We start from the raw sequence: 17,424 nt of genomic DNA on the forward strand, positions 1-17,424 counted from the left end.
CTGCCTATGCTGTATTACTACCCTATATTAATACACTATACCTGTACTGCCCATGCTGTATTACTACACTATATTACTGCACTATAGCTCTACTGCCCATGCTGTATTACTACACTATATTACTGCACTATAGCTGTACTGCCCATGCTGTATTACTACACTATATTACTGCTCTATATTTCTACTGCCCATGCTGTATTACTACACTATATTACTGCACTATAGCTCTACTGCCCATGCTGTATTACTACACTATATTACTGTACTATATCTCTACTGCCCATGCTGTATTACTGCACTGTATCTCTACTGCCCATGCCGTATTACTACACTGTATCTTTACTGCCAATGCTTTATTTCTACAATATATCTCTACTGCCCATGCTGTATTACTACACTATACCTCTACTGCCCATGCTGTATTACTACACTGTATCTCTACTACCCATGCTGTATTACTACACTGTATCTTTACTGCCCATGCTGTATTACTACAATATATCTCTACTGCCCATGCTGTATTACTACACTATACCTCTACTGCCCATGCTGTATTACTACACTATATTACTGTACTATATCTCTACTGCCCATGCTGTATTACTGCACTGTATCTCTACTGCCCATGCCGTATTACTACACTGTATCTTTACTGCCCATGCTGTATTTCTACAATATATCTCTACTGCCCATGCTGTATTACTACACTATACCTCTACTGCCCATGCTGTATTACTACACTATATTACTGTACTATATCTCTACTGCCCATGCTGTATTACTGCACTGTATCTCTACTGCCCATGCCGTATTACTACACTGTATCTTTACTGCCCATGCTGTATTTCTACAATATATCTCTACTGCCCATGCTGTATTACTACACTATACCTCTACTGCCCATACTGTATTACTACACTGTATCTCTACTGCCCATGCTGTATTACTACACTGTATCTTTACTGCCCATGCTGTATTACTACAATATATCTCTACTGCCCATGCTGTATTACTACACTATACCTCTACTGCCCATGCTGTATTACTACACTGTATCTCTACTGCCCATGCTGTAATACTACACTGCATCTCTACTGCCATGCTGTATTTCTACACTGTATCTCTACTGCCATGCTGTATTACTACAATATATCTCTACTGCTCATGCTGTATTACTACAATATATCTCTACTGCCCATGCTGTATTACTGCACTGTATCTCTACTGCCCATGCTGTATTACTGCACTGTATCTCTACTGCTATGCTGTATTACTGCACTGTATCTCTACTGCCCATGCTGTATTACTGCACTATATCTATACTGCCAGTGCTGGATTTCTGCGTGTTCAGGCTTTGCACCACATAAACCATTCTGGTCTGCGGCTGCTAAAGTGGGTCAGACTTCACAGGAAGTTCTGCTGTAGTACAGAACGTGGCTCTAGACTGCTGCAAACTGATGAGGTAAAACCTCACATCACTTTGTGTACTTGTCAGTTAGTGGCCATGTGTCTTTTTCCACTGGCGCCCGCCAAACACTTTTGTCTGTTTCCTAACTGCTTGCACAGAGATCCAAGAGTGTGCATCTGCTTACACTGGCCATATCTCCTACGCTATAACCTTTTATGTTCTAACTGAGAACTGTGCCTGACAAAATAACACACACACACACACACACACAAACATGCACAGGCGTCGTGCACTATAGATGGTGGCACGAATTCACGTTTGCAGCGGCCTCACCCAGTACCAGTGTGGGAAGATGGCGGTGTGAACTTATGTTTGCGGTGGCCTCACCCAGTACCGTCCACGCAGTGTCTTTGTCTACGTCTGCGTTTAACTTTGTGTCTTCGTTTGATGGCTGGGAGAGCTTGGTCTGCTGTGTCCTGTGGGCCCAGGGACAACGGTCCTGCCTAGAGCTGCTACCAAAGAGGTAACACCAAGGGCGGTCTGACAGGACGCGGAAGTGGGGCAGGCTAAGCTAACTGCTAGCCCATGCAGACTGGCAGTTCTGATAACACCAAGGGTGGTCTGGTGGCGGCCTCAGCTGGCGTTGACTGTGTTTTTGGTGTCGTCGTGTGGAGTCTGGGGAGGTGTGTCGAAGGTGTCTGGCTGGGACAGCTGGCGTTGGATTGGCTGGGGGAGCCTGGTCTGCTGCCTCCGTTGGGCCCAGGAACAAAGGCCCTTCCTGGAGCTGTGCCCGAGGTAGAAACACCGAGGAAGGTCTGACAGGACACAGAAGTGGGGCAGGCTAAGCTAACTGCTAGGCCCTGCAGATCGGCAGCTCTGACAGTCAAACTGGCGTTCGCTGTCTTGCACAGTGAATTTTTGGTTTTTTTTGGATATGTGTTGCACTGATGTGGGCTGGGGGAAACGATATGTCATTTCATTTCATTTCATGTACACATGTGCATGAAATGAAATGACAAATAAATGTTCCTGATTCCTGAACTACTACTACTACTACTTTGGCTGCTCCCGTTAGGGGTCGCCACAGCGGATCATCCGTTTCCATCTCTTCCTGTCCTCTGCATCTTCCTCTGTCACACCAGCCACCTGCATGTCCTCCTTCACCACATCCATAAACCTCCTCTTTGGCCTTCCTCTTCTCCTCTTCCCTGGCAGCTCCATATTCAGCATCCTTCTCCCAATATACCCAGCATCTCTCCTCCACACATGTCCAAACCATCTCAATCTTGCCTCTCTTGCTTTGTCTCCAAACCGTCCAACCTGAGCTGTCCCTCTAATATAATCGTTCCTAATCCTGTCCTTCTTCATCACTCCCAGTGAAAATCTTATCATCTTCAACTCTGCCACCTCCAGCTCCACCTCCTGTCTTTTCATCAGTGCCACTGTCTCCAAACCATACAGCATAGCTGGTCTCACAACCATCTTGTAAACCTTCCCTTTAACTCTTGCTGGTACCCTTCTGTCACAAATCACTCCTGACACCTTTCTCCACTCACTCCACCCTGCCTGCACTCTCTTCTTCTCCTCTCTTCTGCACTCCCTGTTACGTTGGGCAGTTGACCCCAAGTATTTAAACTCATATGCCTTCATCACCTCCACTCCTTGCATCCTCACCATTCCGCTGTCGTCCATCTCATTCACACATAGGTATACCATCTTGCTCCTACTGACTTTCATTCCTCTTCTCTCCAGTGCATACCTCCACCTCTCCAGGTTCTCCTCAACCTGCACCCTACTCTCACTACAGATCACAATGTCATCCACAAACATCATAGTGCACGGAGACTGCTGCCTGATCTTGTCCGTCAACTTGTCCATCACCATTGCAAACAAGAAAAGGCTCAGAGCCGATCCTTGATGTAATCCCACCTCCACCTTGATCCCATCAGTCATTCCATCCGCACACCTCACCACTGTCACACTGCCCTCATACATATCCTGCACCACTCCTACATACTTCTCTGCAACTCCTGACTTCCTCATACGATACCACACCTCCTCTCTCGGCACCCTCTCATATCCATCCATCCATTATCTGAACCGCTTATCCTGCTCTCAGGGTCGTGGGGATACTGGAGCCTATCCCAGCAGTCACTGGGCGGCAGGCGGGAAGACACCCTGAACAGGCCACCAGGCCGTCACAGGGCCGAGACACACACACACACACACACACACACACACACACACACACACACACACACACACACACACACACACACACACACACACACACACACACATTCATACCTAGCGACAATTTAGTACGGCCGATCCACCTGACCTACATGTCTTTGGACTGTGGGAGGAAACTGGAGCCCCGGGAAGAAACCCACGCAGACACGGGGAGAACATGGAAACTCCACACAGAGGATGACCCGGGATGACCCCCCAGGTTGGACTACCCCGGGGCTCGAACCCAGGACCTTCTTGCTGTGAGGCGACCGCGCTAACAACTGTGCCACTGTGCCGCCACCCTCTCGTATACTTTCTCTAAATACACAAAGACACAATGTAACTCCTTCTGGCCTTCTCTATACTTCTCCATCAACATTCTCAGGCAAACATCACATCTGTGGTGCTCTTTCCTGGCATGAAACCATACTGCTGCTTGCTAATCATCACCTCTCCTCTTAACCTAGCTTCTACTACTCTTTCCCAAATCCTCATGCTGTGGCTGATCAACTTTATAGCTCTGTAGTTGCTACAGTTCTGCGCATCACCCTTATTCTTGAAAATCGGTACCAGTATGCTTCTTCTCCTCTCCTCAGGCATCCTCTCACTTTCCAAGATTGCGTTAAACAATCTAGTTAAAAACCCCACTGCCATATCTCCTAAACACCTCCATGCCTCCACAGGTATGTCATCAGGACCAACTGCCTTTCCATTCTTCATCCTCCATAGCTACCCTCACTTCCTCCTTGCTAATCCACTGCACTTCCTGATTCACTATCCCCACATCCTCCAACCTTGTCTCTCTCTCTCTCTCTCTCTCTCTCTCTCTCTCTCTCTCTCTCTCTCTCTCTCTCTCTCTCTCTCTCTCTCTCTCTCTCTCTCTCTCTCTCTCTCTCTCATTTTCTTCATACATCAGTCCCTCAAAGTACTCCTTCCACCTTCTCAACACACTCCTGATTCCTGAACTATATTTAATAAAGTACCATCATCACACCTCAAAATCACCACGTACATTCCTATATGCACAATTTCAAAAGACTAAGACTAAGGCGCGGAAAAAAAGGGTCGGGAATCCACATAGTGTTCGCAACCTGCGCTTGTATAAAAAGCCTCAGTCCATCAATTTCAGATGTAAGTAAAGTCTTTGGATTACGAAATGGGGGCTTTTAAACCTTGGCCTCGCTGAAGATCTGTACTTACTTTTGCAGCCATTTGATGGTGCTTTTGATGCGCCGTTCCCCGCATGAGCGCACAACCTTGTGCCTGTATGCTGGCAGCGGAGCATTGCTAATTAACTCGCCAGCAGAAAGGAGGTGGGAACCTGTGTGGGGCATGTGTGTGTGTGTGTGTGTGTGTGTGTGTGTGTGTGTGTGTGTGGTCTCACCACAATTTAACTTTTATTGAGGCCCGCGCTTCTTATCAAGCCCGGCGCTCCCTGGCGGCACTCTGATCTGCCCACATCTAGGACACGGACTCGACTGATCGCGTCTGAGGCCCCCAAACGGCGACCCTCACGCACAAAAAGCCGGACGCCCTTGCCACATGCTCACAGCCCGAACGAGATATTCTTGAGAGAAACCGGGAATCAAAGGGCCTTTTCATCCTTCGATCTTTCACAGAGAGAGACAGAAAGTGAGCGAGAGAGATGGAGAGAGCGACGGAGGATGTGAGCGAGAGAGCGAGAGAGAGGTAAAGAAAGAGTGAGAGTCGGTGCAAGAGTCAGTAGGAGAACGAGCCGACGAGAGAGAACTTCTCAGAAGGCTGGAGGGCACTCCAGAGGACGCGTCCCAGATTAGCTCTTACGTGTCCTTCACCCCTCCGAGCTCCCCCTTTCCCTTCATCTCCCCTCTCCCCTTCCTTCGCTTCCCTCCACCCGACTGAACAACAGGCAGACTTGGAGACGGGAATGCTGGCCCCGCCGGCTGTGCGTGGCACGGGGAGGGAGGCATCGGCCATTTAGACATCTGTCAGCTGCTAATGAAAGAGTTCAATTTAGTGGAAAATCTCAGACAACCTTGTCTGGCAGAATGGCTGACAGGCTTTAACTCGCCGCATGTGTTTCTGTGCCTTTGAATGCACAGGAACCTGCACAGCATGACTGCTGCGTGTGTGTGGGGTGTGTGTGGTAAAGGATGTACGTGTGTGTTGGCGTTTTTGTGTGTGTGCATGTTTGTGAGGGAGGGTGAGAGCCCAGTCGAAACACAAAAATCACTGCGTCCGCCTGTGTGCACCGTGGTGCCTGCTGTATGTGTGTGTTCAGCTGTGCATGTGTGTGTGTGTGTGTGTGTGTGTGTGTGCGCGTGTGTTGAGGAACCATGTAGAGGTCTGGATCAGTGTGTGCAGCAGGGGTTGGGTCTTATAGTCTTAAATGGCTCCGGGGGTACCGGGCATGTTTTCTGAAGATAGATGGGTTATGGCAGGGTTGCCATGGAATATGCAGCTCTCTTGGAATCTAAATAATGATGCCCTCCCATACTGCACCACCCACACCTATGGACACATATAGAGATGTGTGTATCATACACAACCATACACACACACACTCACACACATGCTAACACACACAACATGCCATATTAACTTTTGTTAATATATATCTCATAAATCCATATCCTGTTTCAGTGTTGTATCCTTCTCCCACTCAGACGGGTGACTGGTGTGTTTACTTGTCTCTCCTGTGTGTGTGAACGGTGTGATGTGAGTCTCCCCTGTGTGCATGTGTAGTCTGTCTGTTGTTCTGTCAGATCTACATGGGGGTGGTGGTCGCGTGGCTCAGGTTCTGGGCTGTTCTGGGGGGCATCTGGACACTGCTTGGCGTCCTCCTCGTCATACTCTTCATATATCTTAGGTAACGACCACGGGTGTGTAGACTTGCTAGCCCTTAGCTAACGGGTCGGACCCTTTACTGGACCGGTTAGCGCAGTCGCCTGTGGTGCGGGCAACCCGGGTTCGCTTCCCGGCTGCCCCCTGAATTCACTACATTGGTGCCAGAAGTGGGATGGTGAGACCGGGAAGCCATCGGAACAATGTAGTGAATTCAGGGGGCAGCCGGGAACCACCGCCGCAGCCGGGAACCGAACCCGATATAGCACATGAGAGGACACGCTTCCCGAAGGAGGGGGGTAGTATAACGACCACGGATGACTAGACTCGCTAGCCCTCGGCTAACAGGTCGGACCCTTTAGTTGACTGGCTAATGCGGTCGCCCATGGTCTGGGATACCCGGGTTCGGTTCCCGGCTGCCCACTGAATTTGCTACACTTATAACTCCATTATAATTCTGTTATCCTTCTCCAATGTTCCATCCATCATCCAAACCGCTTATCCTGCTCTTAGGGCCGCGGGGATGCTGGAGCCTATCCCAGCAGCCACTGGGCGGCAGGCGGGGAGACACCCTGGACTGGCCGCCAGGCCATCACAGGGCGACGAGGCCATCACAGGGCGACCAGGCCATCACAGGGCGAGCAGGCCATCCCAGGGCGAGCAGGCCATCACAGGGCGACCAGGCCATCACAGGGCGACCAGGCCATCACAGGGCGAGCAGGCCATCACAGGGCAACCAGGCCATCACAGGGAAGACCAGGCCATCACAGGGAAGACCAGGCCATCACTGGGCGCTTTTTCAGTGTTGTGTTCTGTAAATTGTCTACACACAATATCCATTATACGTTGTCCGTCTTGGGAGAGAGACCCCTCCTCTGCTGCTCTCACTGAGGTTTCTTCCTATTGTTCTTCGCTGTTAAAGGGTTTTTTAGGGAGTTGTTCCTTATCCGATGCAAGGGTCTAAGGCAGGGGTGTCAAACTCCAGGCCTCGAGGGCCGCAGTGTCTGCAGGTATTTGTTGCAACCATGCACTACACCACCTGATTAAACTAGTTCCTTTCCCTCCTTGATCCAGGAGGTGAGCTAATTAGTTAAATCAGGTCATGTAGTGCACGGTTGCAACAAATACCTGCAGACACCGCGGCCATCGAGGCCTGGAGTTTGACACCCCTGGCTAAGGGCAGGATGTTGTGTTGCTGTAAAGCCCCTTGAGGCAAATCTGTAATTTGTGATATTGGGCTCTACAAATAAAATTAACTTGACACAAACGTACACACTTCTTCATGCCATCGTGCCACTATGCAGCCTGTTTCAGGACAGCGAGAGACAGAGAGAAAGAGAGACATAGAAAGAGAGGGAGAGAGGATTCACCCAGCTTTAAAGCCGAAGCCGTATTCTGCAGTCTAAGGCCCATTATATGCCCCCTTTCATGCCTGGCCCCGTGCAGAAGGGGGCAGCACACCGTGCGTTCATATGAATGCCAGCAGAACCCATGGCTCCTCTCTCAGTGCCCTCTTCAAACATGGAAGCCATTCAACTGCTCGCGCCCTAAACCAACATGGCTGCCATTCAGCTCTGCCAGCACCGGTACCCTTCCACAACATGGCCGCGGTCCAACTTCTATTGTGAGAGCATCTCTCCCCGTTAGAGAGGGAGAGAGAGGGAGGGAGAGAGGGGGAGAATGAGGGAGGGGAAAGTGCCAATATAAACATTGTTCCGCTGGTTTTTTTTACAAGCGAGGGGGAGCGGAGAAGTTAATAAGCAGGTATTGGTTTTTAACTGCACTCCTTTATTGCTTGGCCCTCGAGCATGCTGGAGAGCTCTGCCCTGCGCTTTTCCTGCCCGTCCACCACCCCTCCATCACCCCCCACCCCTCCCTCTGCTGCCCTCTTCGCTTATGTTCATGCTCACCTCATTCGCCAATTAATTCATTACCCCCATCATCCTCCTCCTGCTTTCTGTCAGCTGGGCCCCAGCGTCCTCCGTCACCTGCCTCTTCAACCCTTCTGTTTTACTGGACAGTCTGGCTGCTTGAATATCAACCTCCACCTGTGTACGTAGGCCTCAGTCTGGCTGAACCTCCACCTGTGTACGTACGCCTGAGTCTGGCTGCTTGAATATCAACCTCCACCTGTGTACATATGCCTGAGTCTGGATGCTTGAATATCAACCTCCACCTGTGTATGTACGCCTGAGTCTGGCTGCTTGAATATCAACCTCCACCTGTGTACGTAGGCCTGAGTCTGGCTGCTTGAATATCAACCTCCACCTGTGTACGTAGGCCTGAGTCTGGCTGCTTGAATATCAACCTCCACCTGTGTACGTAGGCCTGAGTCTGGCTGCTGGAATATCAACCTCCACCTGTGTACATACGCCTGAGTCTGGCTGGTTGAATATCAACCTCCACCTGTGTACGTAGGCCTGAGTCTGGATGCTTGAATATCAACCTCCACCTGTGTACGTAGGCCTGAGTCTGGCTGCTTGAATATCAACCTCCACCTGTGTACGTACGCCTGAGTCTGGCTGGTTGAATATCAACCTCCACCTGTGTACGTATGCCTGAAGTGCTGATGTGCTGTTTAGCCAAAGAGACGCGTCGCACAATGATCAACACAACCCTGCAGAACCACTCACGCTCATTATGCCTCTACTGATGCAGGCCTTCATATGCATGTTGTGTGTGTGAGTGTGTGTGCATGTGTGTGTATGTATGTGTATGCGTGTGTGTGTGTTTATGTGTGTGTGTGTGTGTACTGTACGTGTGGGTCCTCTTGATATGTGTTTGTGTTGTGTGTGTGTGTGTGTACTGTACGTGTGGGTCCTCTTGATATGTGTTTGTGTTGTGTGTGTGTGTGTGTATGTGTGTGTGTTTGTGTGTGTGTGTGTGTGTACTGTACGTGTGGGTCCTCTTGATATGTGTTTGTGTTGTGTGTGTGTGTGTATGTGTGTGTTTGTGTGTGTATGTGTGTGTGTGTGTGTGTGTGTGTACTGTACGTGTGGGTCCTCTTGATATCTGTTTGTGTTGTGTGTGTGTGTGTGTGTGTGTGTGTGTACTGTACGTGTGTGTATGTGTGTGTGCGTTTGTGGTGTGTGTGTGTGTGTGTGTGTGTGTATGTGTGTGTACTGTACGTGTGTGTTTGTGTGCGTGTGTACTGTACGTCTGGGTCCTCTTGATATGTGTTTGTGTTGTGTGTGTGTGTATGTGTGTGTTTGTGTGTGTATGTGTGTGTATGTGTGTGTGTACTGTACGTGTGGGTCCTCTTGATATCTGTTTGTGTTGTGTGTGTGTGTGTGTGTGTGTGTACTGTACGTGTGTGTATGTGTGTGTGCGTTTGTGTTGTGTGTGTGTGTGTGTGTGTGTGTGTGTGTATGTGTGTGTACTGTACGTGTGTGTTTGTGTGCGTGTGTACTGTACGTCTGGGTCCTCTCTATATGTGTTTGTGTTGTGTATTGGTGAAGGACTTGGGGGTTGGACCAGATGTAGCGCTGAGCGATGTGGAAATTTTACATGATGATTCTCACATTTAGACAACATAATTGTGTGCCATGATGCAACACTATCAAACTGTCATGGGAATAAAGACCATAAAGGGGAATACTGCATTACTGCTGCATTAATACTGCATTATTGCTGCATTACTGCTCAGACACAACCAGACGGAAGACTTTACCGATAACTAACGCCTCCAACAGTGAGTCTCTATACGTTGGAACAACATACGGACCGACACCACGTCTTGATGCAGCACCTCTGTCTGTTCCAGACTTGAGGCCAAAGGCAACCAGTAAGGTCTGTGTTACCAGCTTCGGCCTGCAGGGGGAGACTACCACAGCACTGAGGTGAAGTTTCTCATTCAGCGGTACACCTGTCTTGAATCATTTATTTTGCTCTTATTCTGTTGTAAAGCATGTTACAGCATCCGTTTTAAAAAGAAGAGGAATGGGGGCACCCTGGTAGCGTGGCAGTCTATTCCGTTGCCAAGCAACACGGGTACCACCAGTTCGAATCGCAGTGTTACCTCCGGCTTTGTCGGGCATCCCTACAGACACAATTGGCCATGTCTGCGGGTGGGAAGCCGGATGTGGGTATATGTCTTGGTTGCTGCACTAGCGCCTCCTCTGGTCGGTCGGGGCACCTGTTTGGAGGGGGAGGGGGAACGGGGGGGAATAGCGTGATCCTCCCATGCACTACGTCCCCCCGTTGGAACTGCTCACTGTCTGGTGAGGAGTTCCAGGGACACACTCACCCCTGTTAAGGTCTTTATGTTATGCAGTGCATTCTGGGCCTCAAGGGCAGAGGTTGGTGACTCCACATGTATGGGAGGAGGCATGTGGTAGTCTGCAGCCCTCCCCGGATCGGCAGAGGGGGTGGAGCAGCGACCGGGACGGCTCGGAAGAGTGGGGTAATTGCCTGGGTACAATTGGGGCAAAACGGAAGGGGGGAGGGGGAGTATTGGAATAAAGACTATTACAATTATATTATTACAAGCCAGTGTGTGTGTGGAGGGGTGTAAAAGAAAGCCATTTCATGTTCCCCTAATCCAGAAACCACTGAAGCGAGTTTCTGCCCCCCCCCCCCCGCCCCCCCGGCTACTTCTCACCTTCACAAAAGGGATGAGCAACTAACACTAATGGTGGAGGAAACGGAATAAATTTTACACACTTATTCCAAACGCAATTAACAGCATGACTTGGCAAAAAACATGCCAAACCGAGGCTTGACTCGGTGTCAGGAGCCCAACAGCAAATCCAACATGCCCCTCTTGTGGGACCTGCAATATCCACCCGGTCCTGCCCAGGAGGGCTATTGACTGATGCAAGCGACAGAACCGCGGAGCACAGTTGTTCAGTTGATGAGATTCCAGTTAGTCTGTGCAGCCAAGGAGAGCGGGAGAGAAGGAGCCAATCGCCCAGACGGGGGGAACTCGGGGCCTCTAAAATATCCACAGAAGGCTCAGAGAGCAAGAGAGGGGAGGATGAGCAAGCTCCTATCCACATGCTCTATCGTTCTCCTGGGCCGGAGGAGACAAAAGCTGGAGGCCAAGCGAGACGATGAAATAGACAGCGTGAGAAACAGCAATGCAAATAAACGCACAACGCAACTTCAGCACATGATTTATTGATTTACTTACTCATTTGGTCACAAAGCCACTTACTCACTTCACTCACTCACTCACTGACATACTCACTTCACTCACTCACTCACTCACTCACTCACTCACGGAACTCTGTTGCTCTCCAGCTCACTCACTCACTCACTCACTTGCTTGCTTGCTCACTCACATACTCACATACTCACTCACTAGCTCGCTCGCTTGCTCACTCACTCACTCATTCATTCACATACTCACTCACTCACTGAATTCTGTTGCTCTCCAGCTCACTCACTCACTCACTCACTCACTGAACTCTGTTGCTCTCCAGCTCACTCACTCACTCACTCACTGAACTCTGTTGCTCTCCAGCTCACTCACTCACTCACTCACTCACTCACTCACTCACTCCCTCACTCACTCACTCACTGAATTCTGTTGCTCTCCAGCTCACTCACTCACTCACTCACATATTCACACTGAACTCTGTTGCTCTCCAGCTCACTCACTCACTCACTCACTCACTCACTCACTCACTCACTCACTCACTCACTCACTCACTCACTCACTCACTCACTCACGCACTGAACTCTGTTGCTCTCCAGCTCACTCACTCACTCACTCACTCACTCACTCACTCACTGAACTCTGTTGCTCTCCAGCTCACTCACTCACTCAATTGTTTGCTCACTCACATATTCACACTGAATTCTGTTGGTCTTCAGCTTGATTTACTTACTCACTCACTCACTCACTTACTCACATACTCACTCAGTAGCTTGCTCGCTCGCTCGCTCACTCACTCACTCATTCACATACTCACTCACTCACTGAATTCTGTTGCTCTCTAACTCACTCACTGAACTTTGTTGCTCTTCAGCTCACTCACTCACTCACTCACTCACTCACTCACTCACTCACTCACTCACTCACTCACATACACACACACAGAAATACACACTACTCACAGATATACTACATACACACAAGCAGAGAAAGAGGCAGCGGTGTGAGGGGGCCTCGGGGCGCTGCTGTGAGTGTGTGATTAGAGACGAGTGTAAGTGGAGGAGAATTGAGGACACACTCACCCCTGTTAAGGTCTTTATGTTATGCAGTGCATTCTGGGCCTCAAGGGCAGCTTTCCTTGTGTAAAACGTGACAAAACAGCAGCCTGGGGAGAGAAAGAGAGAGAGCGAGAGAGAGTGAGAGACAGAGAGAGAGACAGTGAGAGAGACAGAGGGTTGGATGAGCATTAAAGGCAATGAAGAGCATTTTCTCTATTCATCTAGCTGGCATCACCTGTCAACACTGGCAGACGCTGAGTGAATGCTAAGGACAAAAACAACCCGAGAGAAAACAGTTTTGGATACACTTCAATACTGACGACTTGAGCCTTGAGGAAAGAAGGAGTAAAAAATACACACACACACACACACACACACAAACAAACACACATACACTAGCATAAGTTTAGTCACAAGCAGTTCTCCCAAAAACAGAAATAGAGGAGAGCGAGAGAGAGAGAGAGAGAGAGAGGGAGGTTAGCTCTTCATTAAACCGTGTACTCCTAAAACAGTGCCGCTGTAGGCCATTCTCAGCGTGCAGTGCAACACTGCAGGAAAACTGCCCAGTCAGACAGAGACGGCAGAAAACGCTTATGTCAGATTCGGCTACGTGACTTCTCTGTTGGCTGTCATTCAGTTTAATTTTTTTTCATGCAGCGCCCATCAACCCTCATGACATTTGCCCTGCAGCAGTGAGCATCTGGAGCAGGTTTAGCAACTGAATCCCAAAGTCCCTTTGATGAGGCTGGAGGCATAATGGATGAGAATTCCTGCATGTCCTATGGGTGCTGGACCTGTTCGGTGGTTGGCCCTTAGTCTTGCATTAGCAACGTGATTTGTGTTGTGATTCCGATGGTGCAAGGCCTCCGTTTCAGCATCAGTAACTTTGCCTCCCCAGTTATGACTCTTGGTGTGAAAGGCCTCCATAATTGAGGATAGCAGCGCTTTAGAGGTATTATGATTCACTGTCAGGCAAGGTATCAGAGGAGGTTAACTTGTAACCGAACATTAACAGTGTTTGTTGTGCTTGTTGCATGCCAAGTGCATAGCGCCTTCAGGAGCTGTGCTTTTATGGATGGGGTGTCACTTCCAGCTGTTTCCACTGCCAGGTGTTTCTGGCTTCCGCCTTTGTGAGATTTGGCTTCATGAGATCGATAACGGCTATTTATTCTTTTACTCTCTCCACTCCTCTATATTCTGCCCTAACCTCATTTGTCCTATTGATTTCGCTATTTTCTGTGCTTAGTTCACTTATTGCTAGATTCTCTAGTTTTCTTTCTCAAATGACTATTGTGTCGGTGGGCCACCTTTCATTCCTAGTCTGTTTGCTAGCTTCGAGCTTAGCCTAGCTTGGCAGTTAGATCTATTGCATTTGCAGTAAAAGCAGCTTCGTTAAAATGATGACTGTTCTGCAGGTACAGGTAGGTTGTCTCTACTAGAGAGTGAGTGAGAGCAGCTTCTTTCGGCTAGGATTACGTTAGATGTGATGGGCACTCCAGATTGCCTTAGTGCCAGGCCTGTATTGTCTGCACTAGCCCAGCCTCGTCGGCAGATGCGGCGGACTTTGTCTCTGTTTGCTGGTGCGGGAAGGCTCACAACAGCAAGCCACCGGTCGTGTGGCCTGGTCTGCAGTCACCTCTCCGGGCTGCAAACCGGTTTTCACCACTCACCAACCCTGTTGGTAGTCCTACCGGCCAGAGTGCCTCTCCAGCCCCTGTTGATAGAGTAAAGTAATGCATGATATTGATAGCAGACTCCATTACCTGCAATATCAGATTAGCTATCACCAGCTTGTTCACTGTTTACCCGGGGCCAGAGTCTATGACATAGAGGATAATTGTAGGGTGCTGGCATCATAGAGGGAGAATCAGGGAAGCCAGGCACACAGTACCACTACTTTCTGAGATGCACAGTGGGCTCACCTCAATGAACTACTGCCTGGCTCATTACTGTATTGAGCGGGCGATTCAGTTTTGTTGATAATTTTTTTAAATTTAATTTTAAGTTTCCTTTATTAGTCTCCTTGGGGAAATTCAGTTACTGCAAATTAACCATTCATAGCTGTAATCTGTGTAGCTAGGAGCAGTGGGCTGCTGCCTTCGTGCTGCGCCCGGGAACTAACTCCAGTTCTTTCCCCATTGCCTTGGTCAAGCGCACAGACAGGAGTATAAACCCTAACATTCATGTTTCTTTTGATGGTGGGGGAAACCGGAGCACCCGGAGAAAACTCACCGCAGACACAGGGAGAACATGCAAACTCCACACAAAGGATGACCTGGGATGACCCCCAAGGTTGGCCAACCCTGGGGGTCGAACCCAGGACCTACTTGCTGTGAGGCGACAGCGCTAACAACTAGGCCACCATGTCGCAAGACAACTGGCCTTCTTTCTGTGGCCGCCCTTACCTGCTGAAAGCGGATGGCATTCAACCTACTGGGGACGGCACCGCTCTTTTGTCGAGGAATGAAGATAGCTCTCTACATGTAGTTTGACCCTAGGGACTCACGATTCAGCAAGCTGCGGGTGATTAGAAAGCCTGCTAGGTGCGGATGGGGAGTCAATTAGTTTAGTTAACATGTTTACTCAGGGAATTTCCCATAAGAGATCATCAGACTGACAGCTTGGTCTATGACAGTGAGACCTTCTCTCTACCCTGCTGTATTGCTCCCAAGCGCTCCACTTCTACATTTTTGAATTACAATAATCTAATAATCATTACAACCACTGGTGGGGGTGAAATGTGCAACGAAGTACCTAATAAACTACAGCACCAAACATCTAATCTTATCAAGTGTGACCACATATCACCCAAAGCGTAGGTCATCAAAATCGTCAACTAATAATACAAGGTGTCTAATTCCAATTCAATATTTCCTCTGTTGGTAGTTCTAAAGTTCTGCTTACTACTGATCACTTTGACAAAACGCTTAAAGTTGGTTTCATAAATACCACATCACTGTCTACCAAAGCCTTACTAATAAATGCTCTGATTCTTGAACATAGATTTGATATGACTGGGTTATGTGAAACATAGCTGAAACCAAATGTTTTCCTTCCCTTAAATGAAGCTTCCCCACTCGACTATACGTATGCCCATGTAGCTTGGGCAAATAAACAAGGTGGGGATGTCGCCTTAATATTTAAGTCTATTTTCAATTTAACTTCTAAACGTGAATCCAAATTCCAATCTTTTGAGGCTCTTATTCTAAGTCAATTTCTCTCGGCCACGAACAGACTCTGCTCAGTCCAGATGGTGATACTCTTATCGACCGCCTGGCCCTTACTCGCTATTTCTTGAAGATTTGGAGAGAATTTGTCCCAGGTCTTGTTACTCAATCTGACGAGATTCTAATTCTTTGTGATTTTAATGTTCAACTGAATAAGGCTGCTGATCCTCTCAGTAAAGCTTTTCTGGCGCTTGTTGGTCCTTTTGGGTTCGCTCAGTTTGTTCAAGAGCCGACTCATTGCAGTGGTAACACCCTTGATTTGGTTTTATCTAAAGGGATAGCTGTTTCTGATCTGAATGTCTTGCCAACCACATCTGCTGTGTCAGATCATTTACTCATTAAATTTGAAGCCTGTCCTGTTAATGTCGGCACAGATGTAACTGCCATTCGCCACATTGGCCCATCCACTGTAGCTGCATTTGGCCAGCAGCTGCCTGAAGTCTTGGCTCCTTTCACTGTAGAGACTGACTCTGTTGAAAATTTTACTAGTGACTTAAATGTGTCCCACTCTAGTCTCCTTGATTAAGTTGCACCTCTCACTACCAGAGCTAGGTGACTAGGGAGGCCTACTCCCTGGTTTAACGATGAGAAATATGCTCTTAAGTGGGCCTGCAGGAGACTGGAACATAAATAGTGAAAATCAAAACAGTAAGTTTTTTACCTATACTGGCAAGAGTGTTCATTGAAATACAAGAATGCCTTAGCTGCTGTGAAAGCAGTGTATCTCTCTTGCTTTATCAATATTAATAAACGTAATCAAAGATTTCTCTCTGATACAGTAGCTAAATTTACTAAAAAGCAGCCTTCTATTAGCTGCTCACCATGATACAGTGGTTAAATATATGAAGAAACAGTTGTCTATTAGCTGCTCACCATACACAGCCCATGAGTTTCTAGACTTTTTCTCTAATAACACTGATGAGATCAAAAACAAAATTAGTTCAACTTCAGCTACTCCTGCAGAGCCTGTCTTACCAAATTCATATCTATACAATGAATCACTGATGGTCCCTGTTATTACAGCTTTTGAGAGGATCTCTCTTGATACTTTGACTAAGCTCGTGTCAGCTTCCAAACCACTACTTGCCTTGATCTCTGGCCTTTCCTGGGACCTACAATGCTAGACGATTTTAATTTATCACTTACTACTGGCACTGTTCCTAGCAGTTTTATGACAGCTGTGGTCAAATCTCTACTTAAGAAACCGCACCTCGATCCAGGGTCCCTTAATAACTATCTACAAGTCTCCAATCTTCCATTCTATTCTAAAGTACTAGAGAGAGTTGTGTATAATTTTTTTTTTACCCTTATAGAAGAAAACTATGTACTATATGAACCTTTTCAATCAGCTTTCAGGGCCTGTCACTCCACTGAAATCGCTCTGACCACAGTGGTGAACGATCTTCTACTAGCTATGGACTCTGACTCCACCTCTGTTCTTTTACTACTGGACCTCATTGCAGCCTTTGACACCATTGATCACTGCATACTATTAGACAGAATAAATTGTAATGATGGCTTAAGTCCTACTTACCTGGAAGAACACATCGTGTCTGCTATAACAATATAACATCGAAA

General features: G+C 48.1%; 1 protein-coding gene across 6 annotated transcripts in view; it reads right to left on the reverse strand.

Annotated features, from left to right (window-relative positions):
* celf2 (cugbp, Elav-like family member 2) overlaps positions 1–17,424 on the reverse strand; it is a 210,334-nt gene that overhangs the window by 84,947 nt on the left and 107,963 nt on the right. For all 6 annotated transcript variants that reach the window (XM_056277808.1, XM_056277807.1, XM_056277806.1 and 3 more), the window contains exon 3: positions 12,644–12,726. In XM_056277808.1, coding sequence (XP_056133783.1) covers positions 12,644–12,726 — 83 coding nt within the window. The remainder of the gene's footprint in view (positions 1–12,643; positions 12,727–17,424) is intronic.

Source organism: Lampris incognitus, chromosome 3, assembly GCF_029633865.1.
Source record: "Lampris incognitus isolate fLamInc1 chromosome 3, fLamInc1.hap2, whole genome shotgun sequence".
NCBI lineage: Eukaryota > Metazoa > Chordata > Actinopteri > Lampriformes > Lampridae > Lampris > Lampris incognitus.